This window comes from Crocuta crocuta, unplaced genomic scaffold (genome assembly GCF_008692635.1).
Source record: "Crocuta crocuta isolate KB4526 unplaced genomic scaffold, BGI_CrCroc_1.0 scaffold826, whole genome shotgun sequence".
In the NCBI taxonomy this organism is placed as follows: domain Eukaryota; kingdom Metazoa; phylum Chordata; class Mammalia; order Carnivora; family Hyaenidae; genus Crocuta; species Crocuta crocuta.
In genome coordinates, this window is record NW_027529474.1 from 444,497 (window position 1) to 460,396 (window position 15,900).

General features: G+C 46.9%; 1 protein-coding gene across 1 annotated transcript in view; it reads right to left on the minus strand.

Annotated features, from left to right (window-relative positions):
* Positions 1 to 15,371, minus strand: part of LOC144228887 (kinesin-like protein KIF6) — a 102,455-nt gene extending 87,084 nt beyond the window's left edge. The window contains exons 1-2 of the mRNA XM_077760789.1: positions 15,265 to 15,371; positions 3,653 to 3,708 (exon numbers count right to left, since the gene is read on the minus strand). Of these exons, the coding sequence (XP_077616915.1) occupies positions 3,653 to 3,708; positions 15,265 to 15,371 (163 nt within the window). The remainder of the gene's footprint in view (positions 1 to 3,652; positions 3,709 to 15,264) is intronic.
* Between the last annotated feature and the right edge of the window lie 529 nt (positions 15,372 to 15,900).

Sequence of the window (15,900 nt, forward strand, 5' to 3'; positions counted from 1 at the left end):
GAGAGGGGAAGGGGGGTGATGGGCATGGGGGAGGGCACTTGTGGGGATGAGCACTGGGTGTTATATGGAAACCAACTTGATAATAAAAACTATTTAAAAAAAAGAGTGGATCTACCTAGTTTGGGTTGGTTTATTATAAGAAAGGGAAATAATATGGAGGTTTGGGTTGACTTATTATGCCATGTAAAAATTGGATATTATGTGGTTACAGCTGAATTGTTAGCCTTTAAGAATTTTTGATGATGAAGCTTGAGTGGCAGTTCTTGATCACAATGTCGGAGAAAAACAAATTACCCAGGAAGACAACCTGAACTTGAAACACGTGTGCTGGTCTATCTGTAGTTCACGAATACAGCTTTCATTTCCTCTCTGCAGGCCAATTCCATGTGCACTCCACAGCATCCCATCCCTGCCTCGGGGTCCAGAGGCAGGATGTGGCACAGTTTGGGCGTGGAGCTGAGTCACCATCCCACACATGTGATGCTACCTCTGTGCCAAGCTCCCACCTTCTGAATCTTACATTCATTAAGTCTAAGATTTCAGTCACTGGGGACTGAAAACTCCACTTGATTTAATTTCTTCCTGGGAAAAACGCACTTAGAAAGGTCGCAAATCTGAAACGTTTCCTTCAACATGGCCTTGGAGATTTTAAATTTAAATGTGTGTACAACTTCCACTTTATACTTCCTTAGTCTTAACCCTGACAGAACATGCAGTGATGACCCCATGGTGGGCTACTTCTGGGGTCAAGCACCATGAGAGCTGATGCAGTAATGAGGCTGGGTCCCAATGATCTACTCACCGGGACCCCCTTGAATCAAAAACACATTTGGAAGATGGGCGGCCAGGGGATGGGTCTTAGTCTGCTCTTTGCATCGAGTAAAGTAAGAGTGACTTTGGCTTTATCAGCACCACTACAGTAGCCACTTTACTGGTAGCAGTGAATACTTGAATCTCAACACTGGTATGAGCTGTTATGATCCAGAAAAAAACAGAGGTCCACTTGGCCAAGGTTTCTGCTAGCATATCTGGACCCTTTGTGTGTCCAGATCATGCTCTCTGAGAGATGAATTGCAGCCCTCACACCCTTGGACCCTGGTTCCTGGGCAGGGTACAACCCGCACAGCGCAGCATCTCACTTGCCTCTTCTTAAGAATGTGGCAAACTGGATCCATGAACGTATGACAATGAACCAAAATTATGAAGAATTCAGAATTATTTGTGACAACAACCTGTACTTACAGGGAAAAATTATATTAGTGTAGGCCGTTGGTATCTTTCATCATAAGTCTATTTCATTAGTGTTGGAATGAACGCTTTGGTTTTACTTTGGTTTAGTGAGGTAGATATTTTTCTTATTTTTAAAAATTTTTTGTTTTATTTATTTCTGAGAAATCTATATCTATATCTATCTATCTATCTATCTATCTATCGAGAGAGCGTGAGCAGGGGAGGGTCAGAGAGAGGGAGATACAGAATCTGAAACAGGCTCCAGGCTCTGAGCTGGCAGTCAGCACAGAGCCCAACGGGGGCTCGAACCCACGAACTGTGAGATCATGACCTGAGCCGAAGTCGGACGCTTAACTGACTGAGTCACCCAGGCACCCCAAGGTAGATATTTTTCCAGAGTAAAACTTTATATTACTTACAAGGGGAGAAGCAGTTTATAAAAGTGTTTCACTCTTCTCTCTCAGGGATGAAAACAGACCCCTGGGTTCTTTGAGTCCCACAAGGCTGACAAGTTAGCCCTGGATGTGCTGAGGCTGGCTTCGTCTCCCCTCCTTCCAGGCCACCCAGCCGGGTGTGCCAGCATGACTCTGCTGCTGGGACCAGGCTGCTCCCCAGCAGGGTCTGCTTTTTGCCTAAAGCCCTGGTCCTGTGGATGGGGCACTGATCTAGAACCAATTCCCTTACTGGTTTTGTCATCGACCCCTCTGAGAATCAGACAAACCATGGATATTTTCTCCTGAAAAATGTATGCACCCTTAATGCCCAGTTTGTTTGTTTTTTTTCATGTAGTTTTAGGGGTTTGGGAATCTAGGTCAAGAAAGAAGTGTTATAACCTTTTTTCTTGCCAGGGATCCTTCTGGCCGTCTGATGAAGCTATGGACCCTCTCTCAGAATGATGATTTTTAGGGTGCATAGAATAAAAAACATTGGATTTTTAAGAGAAATCAGTTATACTGAAATAAAAAATTTAGGGGCACCTGGGTGGCTCAGTCGGTTGAGTGTCCAACTTCAGCCCCAGTCATGATCTCACAGTTTGTGAGTTCAAGCCCCACGTCAGGCTCTGCTTTGACAGCTAAGAGCCTGGAGCCTGCTTTGGATTCTGTGTCTCCCTCTCTCTCTGCCCCTCCTCAGCTCATGCTCACTTTCTCTTGCTCTGTCAAAAATAAAAACTTAAAAAACAATTTAAAACCTTTTACGATACAGAAATATCAATATGATATGTTTTTATATAAATGCATGCAATGATAAGATCTAATGGTGAGTCTTATAACTACCATAATTTTGAAGTACTGATGAGCATAAAAGATACTTTATGATATCTGCCACTCTGCAATTCCACTGGTGATAGGTGGATTGCTGGTTCTCCTGGGCTTGGCTGTCTACATCATCACTGCCACTGAAGGTATAGCTAAATTGCAGTTAGAGGCTCATTCCGCCTCACCCCTTCTCCCCCATCCAAGTTCCTAGGGCTTAGGTTAAGAACCCCTGAGACTCTAGAGATTTGCTGTACAGTGCTGGGCATGGCTCAGGGCCTGGCTGCCTCAGGTTGTAGAGGAGAATGTGAGGCTCCTGTTTGGAGACTGAGTGCCCAAGGCTATTGTAATTTTTCAAATTCAATAGGAAAAGCCAAAGAGGACACTCACAGTGGCTTCTGTCCTCACTTATGGGGGGAGGGAGGTGGAGACAAAAGAGATGCAGGAAGTCAGCTGTGATCAGGGAGGTAACTTCTGTCTTCTCCAGCAGGAGGCAAAGGCACAAGGGGTCCTTCTCCAAAGCTGCCTCAACCAGGGAGATAGGTCTCTCGGTATTTTCTAGCTTGGGATGAAGGAAACATTTTCCTATCACTTTGATAAAAATATGAGGCACACTTTTATTGAGTTTGCCTCCTGCCTGAACCTCTCTTTTCCAGGAATGCTCATCTAAGTGGGGGAGCCCTGCTGGGCAGCCTGCACCCTGGGAAGGCATAGAGGCTCATTTTTCTTCTCCTCTTCTCCCTGGCTTACTGAATGGTGCCAAAAAATGCACACCTATGCCGAAAACTAAGTCTAAGCTTGGCGGGGTGGGGGGTGATATAAAAGTGTTTCACAGCACTTGAAAATACAAAACATCACTGTAATCTTGCCATTATGACTAGCTGAGCTATTGTTAAGGAACAGTTGGGAAAAGCAAAACTTTCTCATTGGGATGCTAGAGCTCAGGCCTGCATGAGGATGAAAAGTTCAAGTTCTAGACGAAAGAAAACACTTTCCCTGATGGATGTTAGGAGAGATGACAAACTTCCAAGGAAAGGCACTCTCAAAGAGGCTTCCTTGGCAGGGATCTCTAGAAACTAGGCTTCATGGTTATTTGGAGGCACATCATGACCTGATTTTTACCAGGAAAATGGTCTGTGAAAGAGGCTCACGGAATATTATCTGCTTACCAATTTTACTTCTTGTTTCATTTATACTTTCTCCCAGGGCCTTTGCTTCAGAAAATCTGGAGAGGACAAAAAAAAAAATTATTTTTTTAAAACTTTTTTCTATTCATTCAAATTACGCTTTAAAAATAATAGATTCCTGAGGGGCTCCTGGGTGGCTCAGTTGGTTGAGTGTCCGGCTTCAGCTCAGGTCATGATCTCATGGTTCATGGGTCAAGCCCTGCATCGGGCTCTGTGCTGACAGCTCAGAGCCTAGAGCCTGTCTTTGGATTCTGTGTCTCCCTCTTTCTCTGACACTCTCCTGCTCATGCTGTCTCTCTCTCTCTCTCAAAAATAAATAAAACATAAAAAAATAAAAAAATGAAAATAATAGATTCCTGAGAACTCTCCAAAATAATTTAAAACTTTATGGAAAGATATAAAATAGAATTTAAATAAATGATATATATTAGCTTTAAAAATAGAGATAAAATTTGTATTAATTACTGGTATCATGAATTTTTACTTCTCTATCCAGCAGAGAATTTTCATTTTCATATTCTCTAATTTATGACTCGCAATTTTGAGTGTTTTATGATGCAAGGGAGCTGGAATAAAGCATGGCTGTAAGACTTTCGTATGCTGCTGTGCTCTATTAATCATAGTATGAAGATCCTATAGTTATAGTTGAGAATACCTATTTACTATAACTTAAATAACATTTTTTTTCCTGATTATAAAGTAATAGATCAGAGGCTGGCAAAACTATGGCTGGTCATAAGACACATCTAGCCCACCACCTATTTCTGTAAAGAAAGCTGTACTGGAACACAGCCATCACCATTCATTTATATATTGTCTATGGCTGATTTCATGTTGCATTGGCAGAGGTGAGTAGATGTAACATAGACTGTATGGCTTGCAAAGCTAAAAATATTTACTAGCTGACCCTTTACAGAAAAAGGTTGCTGACTCCGGTTATATATGATGTTTAATCATATTTTGAATACATGAAAACAAGAAAAAAATCCCTAATAACCCCTACCCAGAAGTTATCACATTTTGAGCTCTACCAAGTTTTTTTTTTTTTAATTTTTTAATGCTTATTTATTTTTGAAAGGGGGGTAGGGGCAGAGAGAGAGGGAAACAGAGAATCTGAAGCAGGCTCCAGGCTCTGAGCTGTTAACACAGAGCCTGATGCAGGGCTCAAACCCAGTAACCATGAGATTATGACCTGAGCCAAAGTCGGACACTTAACTGACTGAGCCACCCAGGCACCCCACTTTCATTTATTTTTAAGTAGGCTTCATGCCCTGTGCAGACACCTAAGCAACTAAGCCACCCAGGTGCCCCTCCACTCAGTCTTTTTACTACTCAGTTTTTAAAAAAATTTTTAATGTTTTTTAAAAAATTATTTATTTCTGAGAGAGAGAGAGACAGCATGAGCAGGGGAGGGTCAGAGAGAGGGGGAGACACAGAATCCGGTGACAGGCTGTCAGCACAGAGCCCGACGCAGGGCTCAAACCCACCAACCATGAGATCATGACCTGAGCCAAAGTCTGATGCTTAACTGGCTGAGCCACCCAGGCGCCTCTCCACTCAGTTTTGATAGAGTTAAGATCATACCATGTATATGATTTTGTGCTTTGGTTATTTTTCACTCAGAGGTATAATATATGTCCTCCCTTTCTGATATTAGAAACTTGTCCATTATCTTTGATGGCTGTCTACTAGTCTACCAGGTGGCTGTGCTGATGTTTACTTAATGGTTCCTATATATTTTCTAACAAATATGCATTAGATGACATTGAGAGCCCAACTTTGTGCTGGGGTGGTGTGGGACACGGCTGGCTTATGTGAGAGACATGCAGTCTGGTCCCCTGTATATGGCAGGCCCTTAAGTAATGTCATTCTTTTCCTTCTTCTCCGTTCTGCCATGAAGTTTAGGGGGCAACTGAAAGTCTATGAAACAAATCTGCAATATGTGGCTACAGTAAATCATTGTACTACTTACTGTGGATAACACTGGCCAAGTCAGTGGAAGGGCCTGTCGATGAGTGGACAGTAGTCAGGAAAGCTTCATGGATAAGGTAGGATTGACCTGGCTTTTATAGATGCATGGACTTGTTGGAAAACTCTAACCACCATCATGCTTCACTAACTGTCAACACTGGGCCAATTTGATTTTAAATATCTCCTCTCTCCTCACCCCCCAAGTCTTCCTGGATCCTAAGAAATCCCAGATATCAGGTTGCTTCATCTGTAAATATTTTGGTTGCATAGGCTTTTGTTAGAGGAAGTGGGAAGAAGAGGGCATTCAAGGTGGTGGAACAACGCAAGCAGAGGCCAGAGTGCCACGACGGCTCTGTGCTTGATGGAAAAGTATGAATTATGTCACTGCTATTTTCCAAGTCTGGCTGCTTGGCCTGTGACTGCAGACAGGAAGTTTCCACGGAAGGGAACTAAATTTTCTCTCAATGTTAGGTTTCTTGGGACTCCACCCTAGCTCCCTTGTTAGGGTGTTGGGGCCCATCATAGATTACGCATGTGCTCTCTTCAGCTAGGGCCTGTCACCTTCTGGAGAGAAGTGCAGTCCCTTTCGATGCCATTCAGACTGAATTGAGGTCAGCAAACATTCACAGAAGTCGCTGTGCTGGGCCCTGTAGGCTCGTACTGGCCTTTGCCCACTGGGCAGGCAGAATCTGAGGTGTGGTCCAGGCCGCTCAGAAGAGGAGGGCTATTTTCATCCTTTAAATTCTGCCTAGTGGAGAGCCTATAATTGTTTGACTGTTTTCGGTGTCCATCCCCAGCTCCTAGGATTCCACAGGGTTTGATAATCCTTCACTGCTCAGTGAATGATTCTTCTTAGTGCCTGTTCCATAGGGCTCACTCACCCATTTAGATTCTCAAGAATAAGGAAGATGCAAGAGCAGGGCTGCAAAGCTGCTGAAATTCATGTCAGTTCTGGAGGAAATGGGAGTAGAAAAAGAAAGGGAAGATAATCGAGACACACAGGCAATCTCCACAGCAGCTGTTCAGAGGAGCTCTGAAGGGTCTGGGATTTAGCTCCCCGGCCTCAGCAGTGCCCACATTTGTCCAGTAGGGCATGGTGGGGGGGGGGGGCACTGCCTTGTGCTCGGGCCAGCCCCCTCCAAGAGCAGCCCTGTGCCAGGGCTGGCAGACACTATGGGGGAAGTCACGAGCTGTTCCAGTCTCTCCTCTGCAGCCCAGCGCCAAGCAAATAAGGACTTTCGCACTGAAGAGGTGTGGGCTGAGGGCTGTCCTGTCTGTGTGAGGCCATTTTCCTTTCACTCTGCAGTTGTCACTGCTCCAGGCCACCCCACCCACATGTGTTCCTGATCTCCAGTTGTCAAGACAAACTCTTGACTAAGAAAGCCCAGTCCTGAGGGGAAGAGGAGGGTGCAGAGGAGGCAGGAGAGATGAGAAAGAAGGTGACTCCCTATTTCTGCCATGTTCTTCCTTGCCCATCTGCATCTCCTCACCTTCTCAGCCCAAGCCTCCCTCAGCCCCATTGCCTTCCCTTCCTCTGGCCCCCAGACTAAATTCTAATCAGTAGGAAGAGGAGCCTCCTGACTCTTTCCTGACCCAAAAGAGGCACACTCCCATTAATGAGGTGGCTCAGGGAACCAGCCTGTGTCCAAGGTGGCTGGAGCTGTGCTGACCTGCCCCCGGGGAAGGTGGCACCTCTGGATTACATCTTAAGCTCCCCCTCGCTGGAGAGGAGGCCTGGCCTACATCAAGGAGGCTGCGCCTTGGGCAAGGCCAGCGAGAAGGCTTGGTGACTCAACCTGTGAGCCCCTGAGGGTCTCCTCCTCCTGGCTTGAGGCATTCCTATCTGGTAGTCCTCCGTCTGCTGCATGGTTCATTGTGCAAAGGCGTCATTGCTGGGGACAGTTCTGGTGTCAGGGCTGGCAGGCTGTTCTGTCTGGTAGTTCTGTTAGCTGCATAGAAAAATCTCTACCTTGGGGCAGGGTCTGGGTTTGGAAGGGGGAAGAAATGCAGTCCTCCAACTGCTCTTTCACAAACTGGGCTTCCCATGATGCCCAGCCCTCACTGATGCTACAGCAGTCACCGTGTGCCCGGTGCTGTGCTGGACACTGTCCATAGTATGCAAACCATTCTCCTTGGCTTCCACATCACCTCAGCCATCTCTCGCCCTGGCTGTTCCTTCTCCGTCTTCTGCAGCTGTTCCCGAGATGCTGGGAATTGCCAGGGTTTTGTCTTGACCCTCTCCCCACATTACCTCTTCTTTGTGAGGTACTCCATCACGCCAGTGCTTTTCTTGTTATCCCCACAGGCAGCTCCCAGATCCGTACCCCACTCCTGCCTTACTTCCTGACAAATGTATTTGAGGAACTGATCACCCCCACTGGAAACCCATTCCCTTCCTCCCACCTTTCCTCATTTCACGGCCAAGCACTGACACTTACCCATGGGCTCCTGGCAGGGACCTGCACCCCTTGCTCTGCTCCTCCCTCCACATTAGCACCTTCACATAATCCCGGAGTCCCACTCATTCCCATCCATTCCCCACAGCATTCCACGTGGTTTCATTCCTACTCTCCCTGCCTCAGAGAAGGGGTGGTCACACCACCGCATCACCTTCACAGGCTTGCAAGACTCCCTGCAACCGAGCTACCTGCCTTTGGGCCATTTCCCACGTTTTAGCCTGAGTGAGCCATCTTAAATGCATTTGAATCTGTTATTGTTCTCTTGCTTATAACTCTTCAAGTGCTCCCCAGTGACCTCAGGACAAAATTCCAATTCCTTAACAGGGCTAACTAGACTCTTCATGCTCTGGTTGGTGCGGACTTCTCCAGAATCTTCTCTCACATCCCCTGCCTTTCTAGGCTGGTCAAAATGGCCTCAGTTCCATCAAGTGTCACATGGGCTCACCTTGGGGCTCTTCCCTTTGCTTGGAACATCTCTCTTCATCTGGTTAGTTTCTCTGTAGCCACGTAGTTTCAGTGGAGACGTCTCTTCCTCTGGACAGCTTTCTAGGGCCACACAAGTCTGCAACAGTGTCACCCCACAGCACTTTGAATTTCTGTCATCACAGGTACACTGCACCAGAATTGCCTGTTTGCTTGTTTTGCTCCCTTTTTCAATATTGTAAGCTCCCGGAGGATAGCGACCACATCTGTTTAACTCATATTTCTATCTCTGGAGCATAGAATGGGGCACATACTTAGTAAGCATTCTAGACCTAGCTGTAGAATCCAAGGAGCAGCATGTGAACAACACATCACACACAGGCACCGTGTGCAATGTGGAGAGCCCTGGGCTGGGGGTCAGAGACTTGGACTCAAATGCCCAGCTCGATCTCAGGTTTCTCGTTTGTAAGATTAGGATGAGACGCCTCTCAGGGCTGGCTTGATGTGGGAAGTACATGCATGTAAACGTCCTTTGTTACTGATTCATGACCACTGCCTGGCAGTGTAGGAACCCCATTGGGGGACTGACTGTGAGGTGGGACTGCGTGTTGGAAGCAGCAACCACAGATAGTAATGATAGGTATCATCCTCTCAGCAAATCAAAAGGGTCAGAGAAGGGATCCTTGCAAGTACATGGTCAAGGACACCTAAGACAGTTGCTAAGTTTCTCATCTTCAGGTGGAATGAAGAGGATAGGGGTGGAGGTACAATCTTATGTAACTTCCAAGACCAGCTTCTGGTAGAATTCCATCCTGCCCTTGGTGTGTGTCAGGCACACATATGCCATTGCTTTGGGAGCAGCTGAGGAAGCCTGGCACCTGGCTCTGTCCCAGGGCAGTCAGAACCACAGACAATTTGCTGCGGACCATGAGCAGCAACTGATTTAACCTACAGGCTAAAGGGAGAAGCTGGTGTTCATAAGCCACTCGGTCTCCATGCGCCTCCACCATCTGGTGTCTGTCACATCAATTGGGCTGGTTTCTTCATGTCAGTGTGGCAAATATGTCACTGGAGGACAAGGAGTTCTTATGACGCCTTTCCTAGTTTTCTTGTCTAGGGCAATTAACTTAATATGTTGATTATTCACTGAGTGAACATCCAATACTCTTCCCTATCAGAAAGGAAGATAGGGCTTGTATCTATGCCATTTCCTTCCTCTGCAGACCTGTCCCTGACATGGTACCTTGGCTGCCTCTGGTATGCTGCTGTAAAGATCTACCTTTCATTTCCCTTAAGCTTAAAAACAAAACAAACAAACAGAAAACAGTATTTCTTTTTCTTATTCCATCTTGTTTCCCATCAAGATGGTGGTCCCTTCCAGTCTTCCGTGGAGCTGTTCCTTCCCTGAGTCTAGAGAAGCCTGCTGTTGCGTTCTCCTGCTTCTAGCGCGGAGTTCTCGAACAGTTTGCTTGGCTGCAAAGACTTCTCTAAGTCCACTTCCCAAAGTGTCATCCTCAGGCCAAAGAAGTATTTTTGAGTGGCCAGAAACTTGCGCGGAGGCTGAGAAAATTCTAATCTAATCTCTGCTCTCAGAGTTCATAATTGTAGCTCAGGAGACAAGGTGTAAATACAGAAAACAAATGGAAAAATAATAAAGGTTAAAATCGAAGTCTAATAGGAACCAGGGAACTCCTATTTGTCATGGGTGTTATTTCCAGATGCTGCCACAAGATTTCTCTCCAGCCTTGATCCAGTTTTCCTGTTAGTTTTAGATTGCTGTTCAATTCTGTGCCTGAAGGATCCAACTGAGTGAAGGGGCACTTTTCTTGGCTGAGTTCACATTATCATTGCCTTTGTTTCCAAACTGCAGTTAATCTCCCCATTTCTTTCTTCTTTTGTTATCTAATGGAACTCTGTGACTGAGGGATTCAGTTTGTCTCCAAGATCTGTCACAAAAGAAAGTCAGCTGTGCGGTGCCTGGGCTCTGCCAACCATGGGGTCTCCAGCCTCTCTTCATATTATTATATACTGTGAGGATGAGTCATGCCTGAAACATGTTGGGATTTTCAATTGTAGTTGTCCTCCACTGAAAAATCCAGCTTAAGAGTCGGCTCTCACGCTCTAGTTCAGCAAAGGGTAAACATCCTATTAATGTGCCAATGTCTTGTTTCTGTTGTCACAGACAGGCAGCACAACTTCCCGCAGACAGGGGGCTAGGGCTGAGAGATGCCAGAAGTGGCCTGGGGGGACAGCAAAGGGTCCAGGTAAGATGGGGAAGAAAATCCTTCTATCGAGTAACAGGGGCGTGTAGGCGAGAGCCCCTGCTCCACCCCTCCTTCATCTCCAGCTCAACTCTTACATTCTGGGGGAGCTGAGGGATCAGAAAGGATCCTGGGCCACCAACAGTCCCTTCATTTGGGCTTAGAAACTCGTCATGGGCTAGAGAGGCTGAGCTGGCGTGAGACTCACAGGTGGGGGCAATTAGTCCCAAGCCTTTGTGGACTTTGCCACGGTGATGCCCCAACATCGGAACCACCGATGGCAGTTGTGTGATTGGAAAGTGGAGAACTCCATGGAACTCCGCGACGCTGGGCCCTTGTTGCTGGGGGCTACTGGAGGGTGAGACTTGCTCAGAGCCAAGGCTAGAAGCAGAGTGACTAAAACCCTGTGGCACACGTCTTCATTCCTAGGATGGGCCAGCCCTCTTACAGATGGTCTGGATGGGGCTCCCAGTCACCAGAGGGAATGGGGGCCAATGTGTGGAGGGGATCAGGGTGACTGTAGGAAGTAGTCTTCAGGTGGCATGGAAGTCACTTCCATTGGCACCTGTGAGGCCCCATTTCGGTGTCTGCTGTAGGGGCACTGCTTTATAGTCATTTGTTTTCACAGAAAGACATTTTCTCTTAGTCCTCTGTCTCAAGCAGTTACGAGCCTGTGATACCTAGTAATGGAATGCCCTCCATGAATGCAAACAAGAGCTCCGATCCTGAGAAAGGGGTAGGTCCTGGGTTACACCCCCCAGTGCCAAATATTCCTTTAATGATTGTTATTACAGTAACATTAAACAGATGCAGACATTTTTAACATGTGGGCTGGTCTCCTGACTTTTCATTTGATTTTGAAAGGAATGATTTAGTGCTGGGAAAAGCCCTTTTCAGAGGAAATCTTTGTGCGAGTTTCATTAATTCCCTTGCTCTATGGCCACAAGGAAGATGGGACCACCGGGACGGCCAGCCCACCCTACGTGACGGATGTGTTCCAGCCCCAAAGCACATTTGTCACAGGGTTGTCAGAACTCTGCTGCACTAGAGTTAAGTGGGCTCTGCATTAAGAGGCTTTATTTAAAAAAAAATTTTTTTTTTTTAATTTCAGAGAGAGAGAGAGAGAGAGAGACAGCATGAGCAGGGGAGGGTCAGAGAGAGAGGGTTTCACAGAAACTGAAACAGGTCCCAGGCTCTGAGCCCTCAGCACAGAGCCCGACACGGGGCTCGAACCCATGAACCATGAGATCATGACCTGAGCTGAAGTCGGACGCTTAACTGACTGGCTTAGGCACCCCTAAGAGGCTTTAAAAGACCACGACATCTTCATCCCTGCCACCCCAACCCATCCCGTGCTGGAAACAGGCCTAAACTAAAGAGTATAAACCAGAAGTAGGTGGTGCCTGGGTGGTTCAGCTGGATAAACGTCTGACTTCAGCTCAAGTCATGATCTCGCGTTTCATGAGTTCGAGCCCCAAGTCGGGCTCTGTGCTGACAGCTCGGAGCCTGAAGCCTGCTTCAGATTCCTTGTCTCCCTCTCTCTCTGCTCCTCTCCACTCCCTCTCTGTTTCTGTCTCATAAATAAATAAACATTAAACCAGAACCAGGAACCATACCAGTTCCAGAATAAGAATTCTCCCTAAGCTGGTGATTCTTAAACTTGGGTGTACAGAAGAATCACTTGGTAATTGGTTTAACCTGTCCAGTTCTGGGATCCTGCCTCAGAGGTTCTGGTTCTGAGGAACTCTGGACACTGTTTAGTGTCCATACCTGTCCATACAACCCGGTTGTACGTTGGTTCTTTAAACAAATAGATGCTCAGTTTCTACTTCATTAAATTAGAATATCTGAGGGTTCAGGCCCAGTGTTGGGAGCTTTTACAAGCTCCATGGGTCATTTTAATATGAAGCCAGAGTTATCGGGTGCTGGTGTAAGCTGTGAAGCCTTGGGTGAAGCCGAGGCTGAGGGCCCCTTAGAAGCCCTCATTGGGTGAGGCAGCTCGTGTAACATGCTTATCTTCAGACAGACAGGTGTTCTGCACCAACACATCCAACTAACTATCCTAGAAATACATGACCTACTGTGGATATGAACTAGAAAGTTTGTGAAACCCCTGGAATCATTTGTTAAAATTTGTGTGGATGTGCCTGGGTCTATTTTTCTAGGGAGAGGGGTCCTCAGCTTTCACGAGTCACTATTTTCTCCCTCGGCCCTTGTTTTATTCATTTGTTCATTCACACCCTCATGTCCTTCTCTCATTCTGCTCCCTCACACAGGAAGCCATTCTTATGGTTCAAGTGTGTGACAACCTATGTGTGGCTGTTTTTGTTTTGTGTGTATCTTTTTGTAATTCACATGCATTGTATGTTCTTGCTATCCTTGTTGCTGTGTATATATCAGTCCATTGCTCCTGAGCCCATGGACAGCCTCCCCAAGATGTTCTCTCTCTGCTTCCTGGGATGAACACCCAAACTAAGCTGCCATGAACATCCTCAAATATGCCCCCTTCTGAGCCCACATGAGAACTTCTTGGGAGACACACCTGGAAGCGAAACCACTGGGCCACAGGGGCCACATGTATTTTTTTGGACTGAGGGGTGCTGCACGGCACTCTGGGACGGCTGCTTCTGGCTATACTCCCTCCACCATTGCTGGGTTCCTGAAGTGGTCTGAGATCCCCTCCCCCCTACAACATGCCACCAAAGTGGAGAAGCCACTGGTGAAGGGTCCAAGCTGGGCCCTCTGTGCTGCCTGCCTTTCCTTCTCTTTCTCCAGCTCTGCCTTTTCTCCTGTCCCCTGTGATGGCTGTGTGAAACCTTGGCCACCACCCTCATGTCTCTGACTGAACCTCAGCCTCCACAGAAATACAGGCCATCTTTCATTTTTTCTCTTCCTTTCTAAATGCATCAGTGTCAGGCCTGTCTTCCCTCATTTTTCTCACCAGGCTCACCTCACCCGGAGCTTTGAGGTCTCCCTCCTCAGACCGTCTCCCTGAAGCCTTGCTGTATCAGTCCTTCCCCTGGTCTGCCATCTGTCTGTCTGTCTGTCTGTCTTTTTCTTCACGGGCTTGCTTCCACGGCCTACGAGGTTGGCCAATTCTCTCCCACTCTGAGACAAGCTTCCCTTCTCCTCAGGCTCCCCTCTTTATCCCCCTTTGGATGTTTGTCACCTATCACAATCTCTTTGAATCCGTGTTCGCTTGTGCTCTATTTGCTCACTCCCAGCCCTGCAACACGTGGTCCTCAGTCACCTGCTCACCTGGTGANCTCTCCGTTGTGGCTGACACCACTCACAACACGCTTTATGGAGCTGCCTCCCCTGTTGGCTTTCAGGACAATATGTTCTCCCAGCTCTCCCTCCTCTCTTCTCTCTCTGCTTCTTCACAGCCTCCTCTCCCTCCCTGCCCTTTAGAGATTTCCTGCAGCTTCTGCCCTCTAGGCCCTGTGTCTCCACATGTTTCCCTGAGCTTGGCCACTTCTTAGGCTTCCTTGAAGCACTTATAAGCATATAACTCTCAAATGTGGATCTCATTTTATCTTATATTTATTTATTTTTTAATGTTTATTTATTTTTGAGAGCGAGCGAGTGAACAGGGGAGGGCAGAGAGAGAGAGGGAGACACAGAATCTGAGGCAGGCATCAGGCTCCAAGCTGTCAGCACAGAGCCGGATGTGGGGCTCGAGCCCACCAACCACGAGATCATGACCTGAGCCAGAGTCAGATGCTTAAAACAACTGAGCCAACCAGGTGCCCCTGGATTTCATTTTAATTCAAAGAATCATTTTTGAAAATTTACTGTGTGCTAAGATCCAGAGTCATGTGTGATTTAATGTAAGAGTTCACCATCTAGAACTCTATCTTCTGAACTCTAGACCATGTACCTGGCAGTCTTTCTGTTTGTCTTGCTACAATTTGAGAATATGCATCTAATTCACAGATTAGATGAAACAAGTTATACACCACTAAGTGCTTTTTTTTAAAGGGTCCAGAGGCCAGCTTGACAATATGTCAGCAGATGCTGCTGCCTGCTCTGCTTCTGGCTAGAGAACACACCAGAAGCCTCTGGTATGCGTGCGCGCTACCTTTGACTATCAAGTGCAGGACTTCCCCCTAGACCAGCTGGAGGGTCCAGAGTTCAAAGACTATTTTGATTTACAGACTTTTTCTCCTTGTCTTTGGAATAGTATGATATCTACAGAATCACAGGGAGATGAGAATTAATGTAAGATGTGAGAACTATATACAAAATTAGTGCTGTTGGGACCCTGGCCTTAACTTACCCCAACAGTACAGGGCTGGTGAGGCTCATGTGTAGGAAAGTCATGGACTAACTCAATGTGAAACTGAATACACGTCATGCCTTTCTTCCAGAAGTTAAGTCGGGCAGATTAGGGAAGACAGAGTAGCAAGTTTCTTTGAGGCTGGCCTGGCTGAGCCCGGCTAAGCCTCGGCGAATGAGCAGCTCCCTGAGCCAGCCTTACCTCTGCTTCAAAATCTGTTTGTTGTCTTCGATGGTAACACTGTCAGCATGGTCCCTCTTGAAGATTTCAAATGCCTCTTGTCGTCCTATTGACATTTCCTCTCTCATCCCTGTTTGGAGACACAGGAAAATGGCCTCAGTCACAGCATCAGGATCCCATTAATTTCACTGTCACTTTAGTTAGACCACAAAGCCAGCCCTGGCTCCAGAAGGATCATGGCGGAGAGGCTCCTGACAAGACAGGTGGCCCCAGGCTCTTCCAGCTGGCCCCAGACCCTCTGAGGAGCCCTTCCAGGGACACCCTGCACCCTGCAGGGCTGTGCCTGCTCATGCATGTGACTTGTAGGGGGTGGAGTTTGGAATGTCAGGCCAGAGGAAATGAAAACCAGAGCGCCAAGCCCTGGATTGCCAAGAACATCTGCGAATGCACTTTCTGCCATCATTCAGTGCCACATTTCTCCCAGTTTTCCTGCTATGCCCCGCTTTGGTTTTCTGTTAAATTTCACGCTGAATTTCTAGGCATTTAGTTAAAAGAAGTACAATCCAGACCAAAAGATACAGAATCTAGGAAATTCTGCTCTTGGTGTCCATATAAAGATGCATCCTTGAGGTCCCTAGCAAGGGGCCTCCGTTCTTA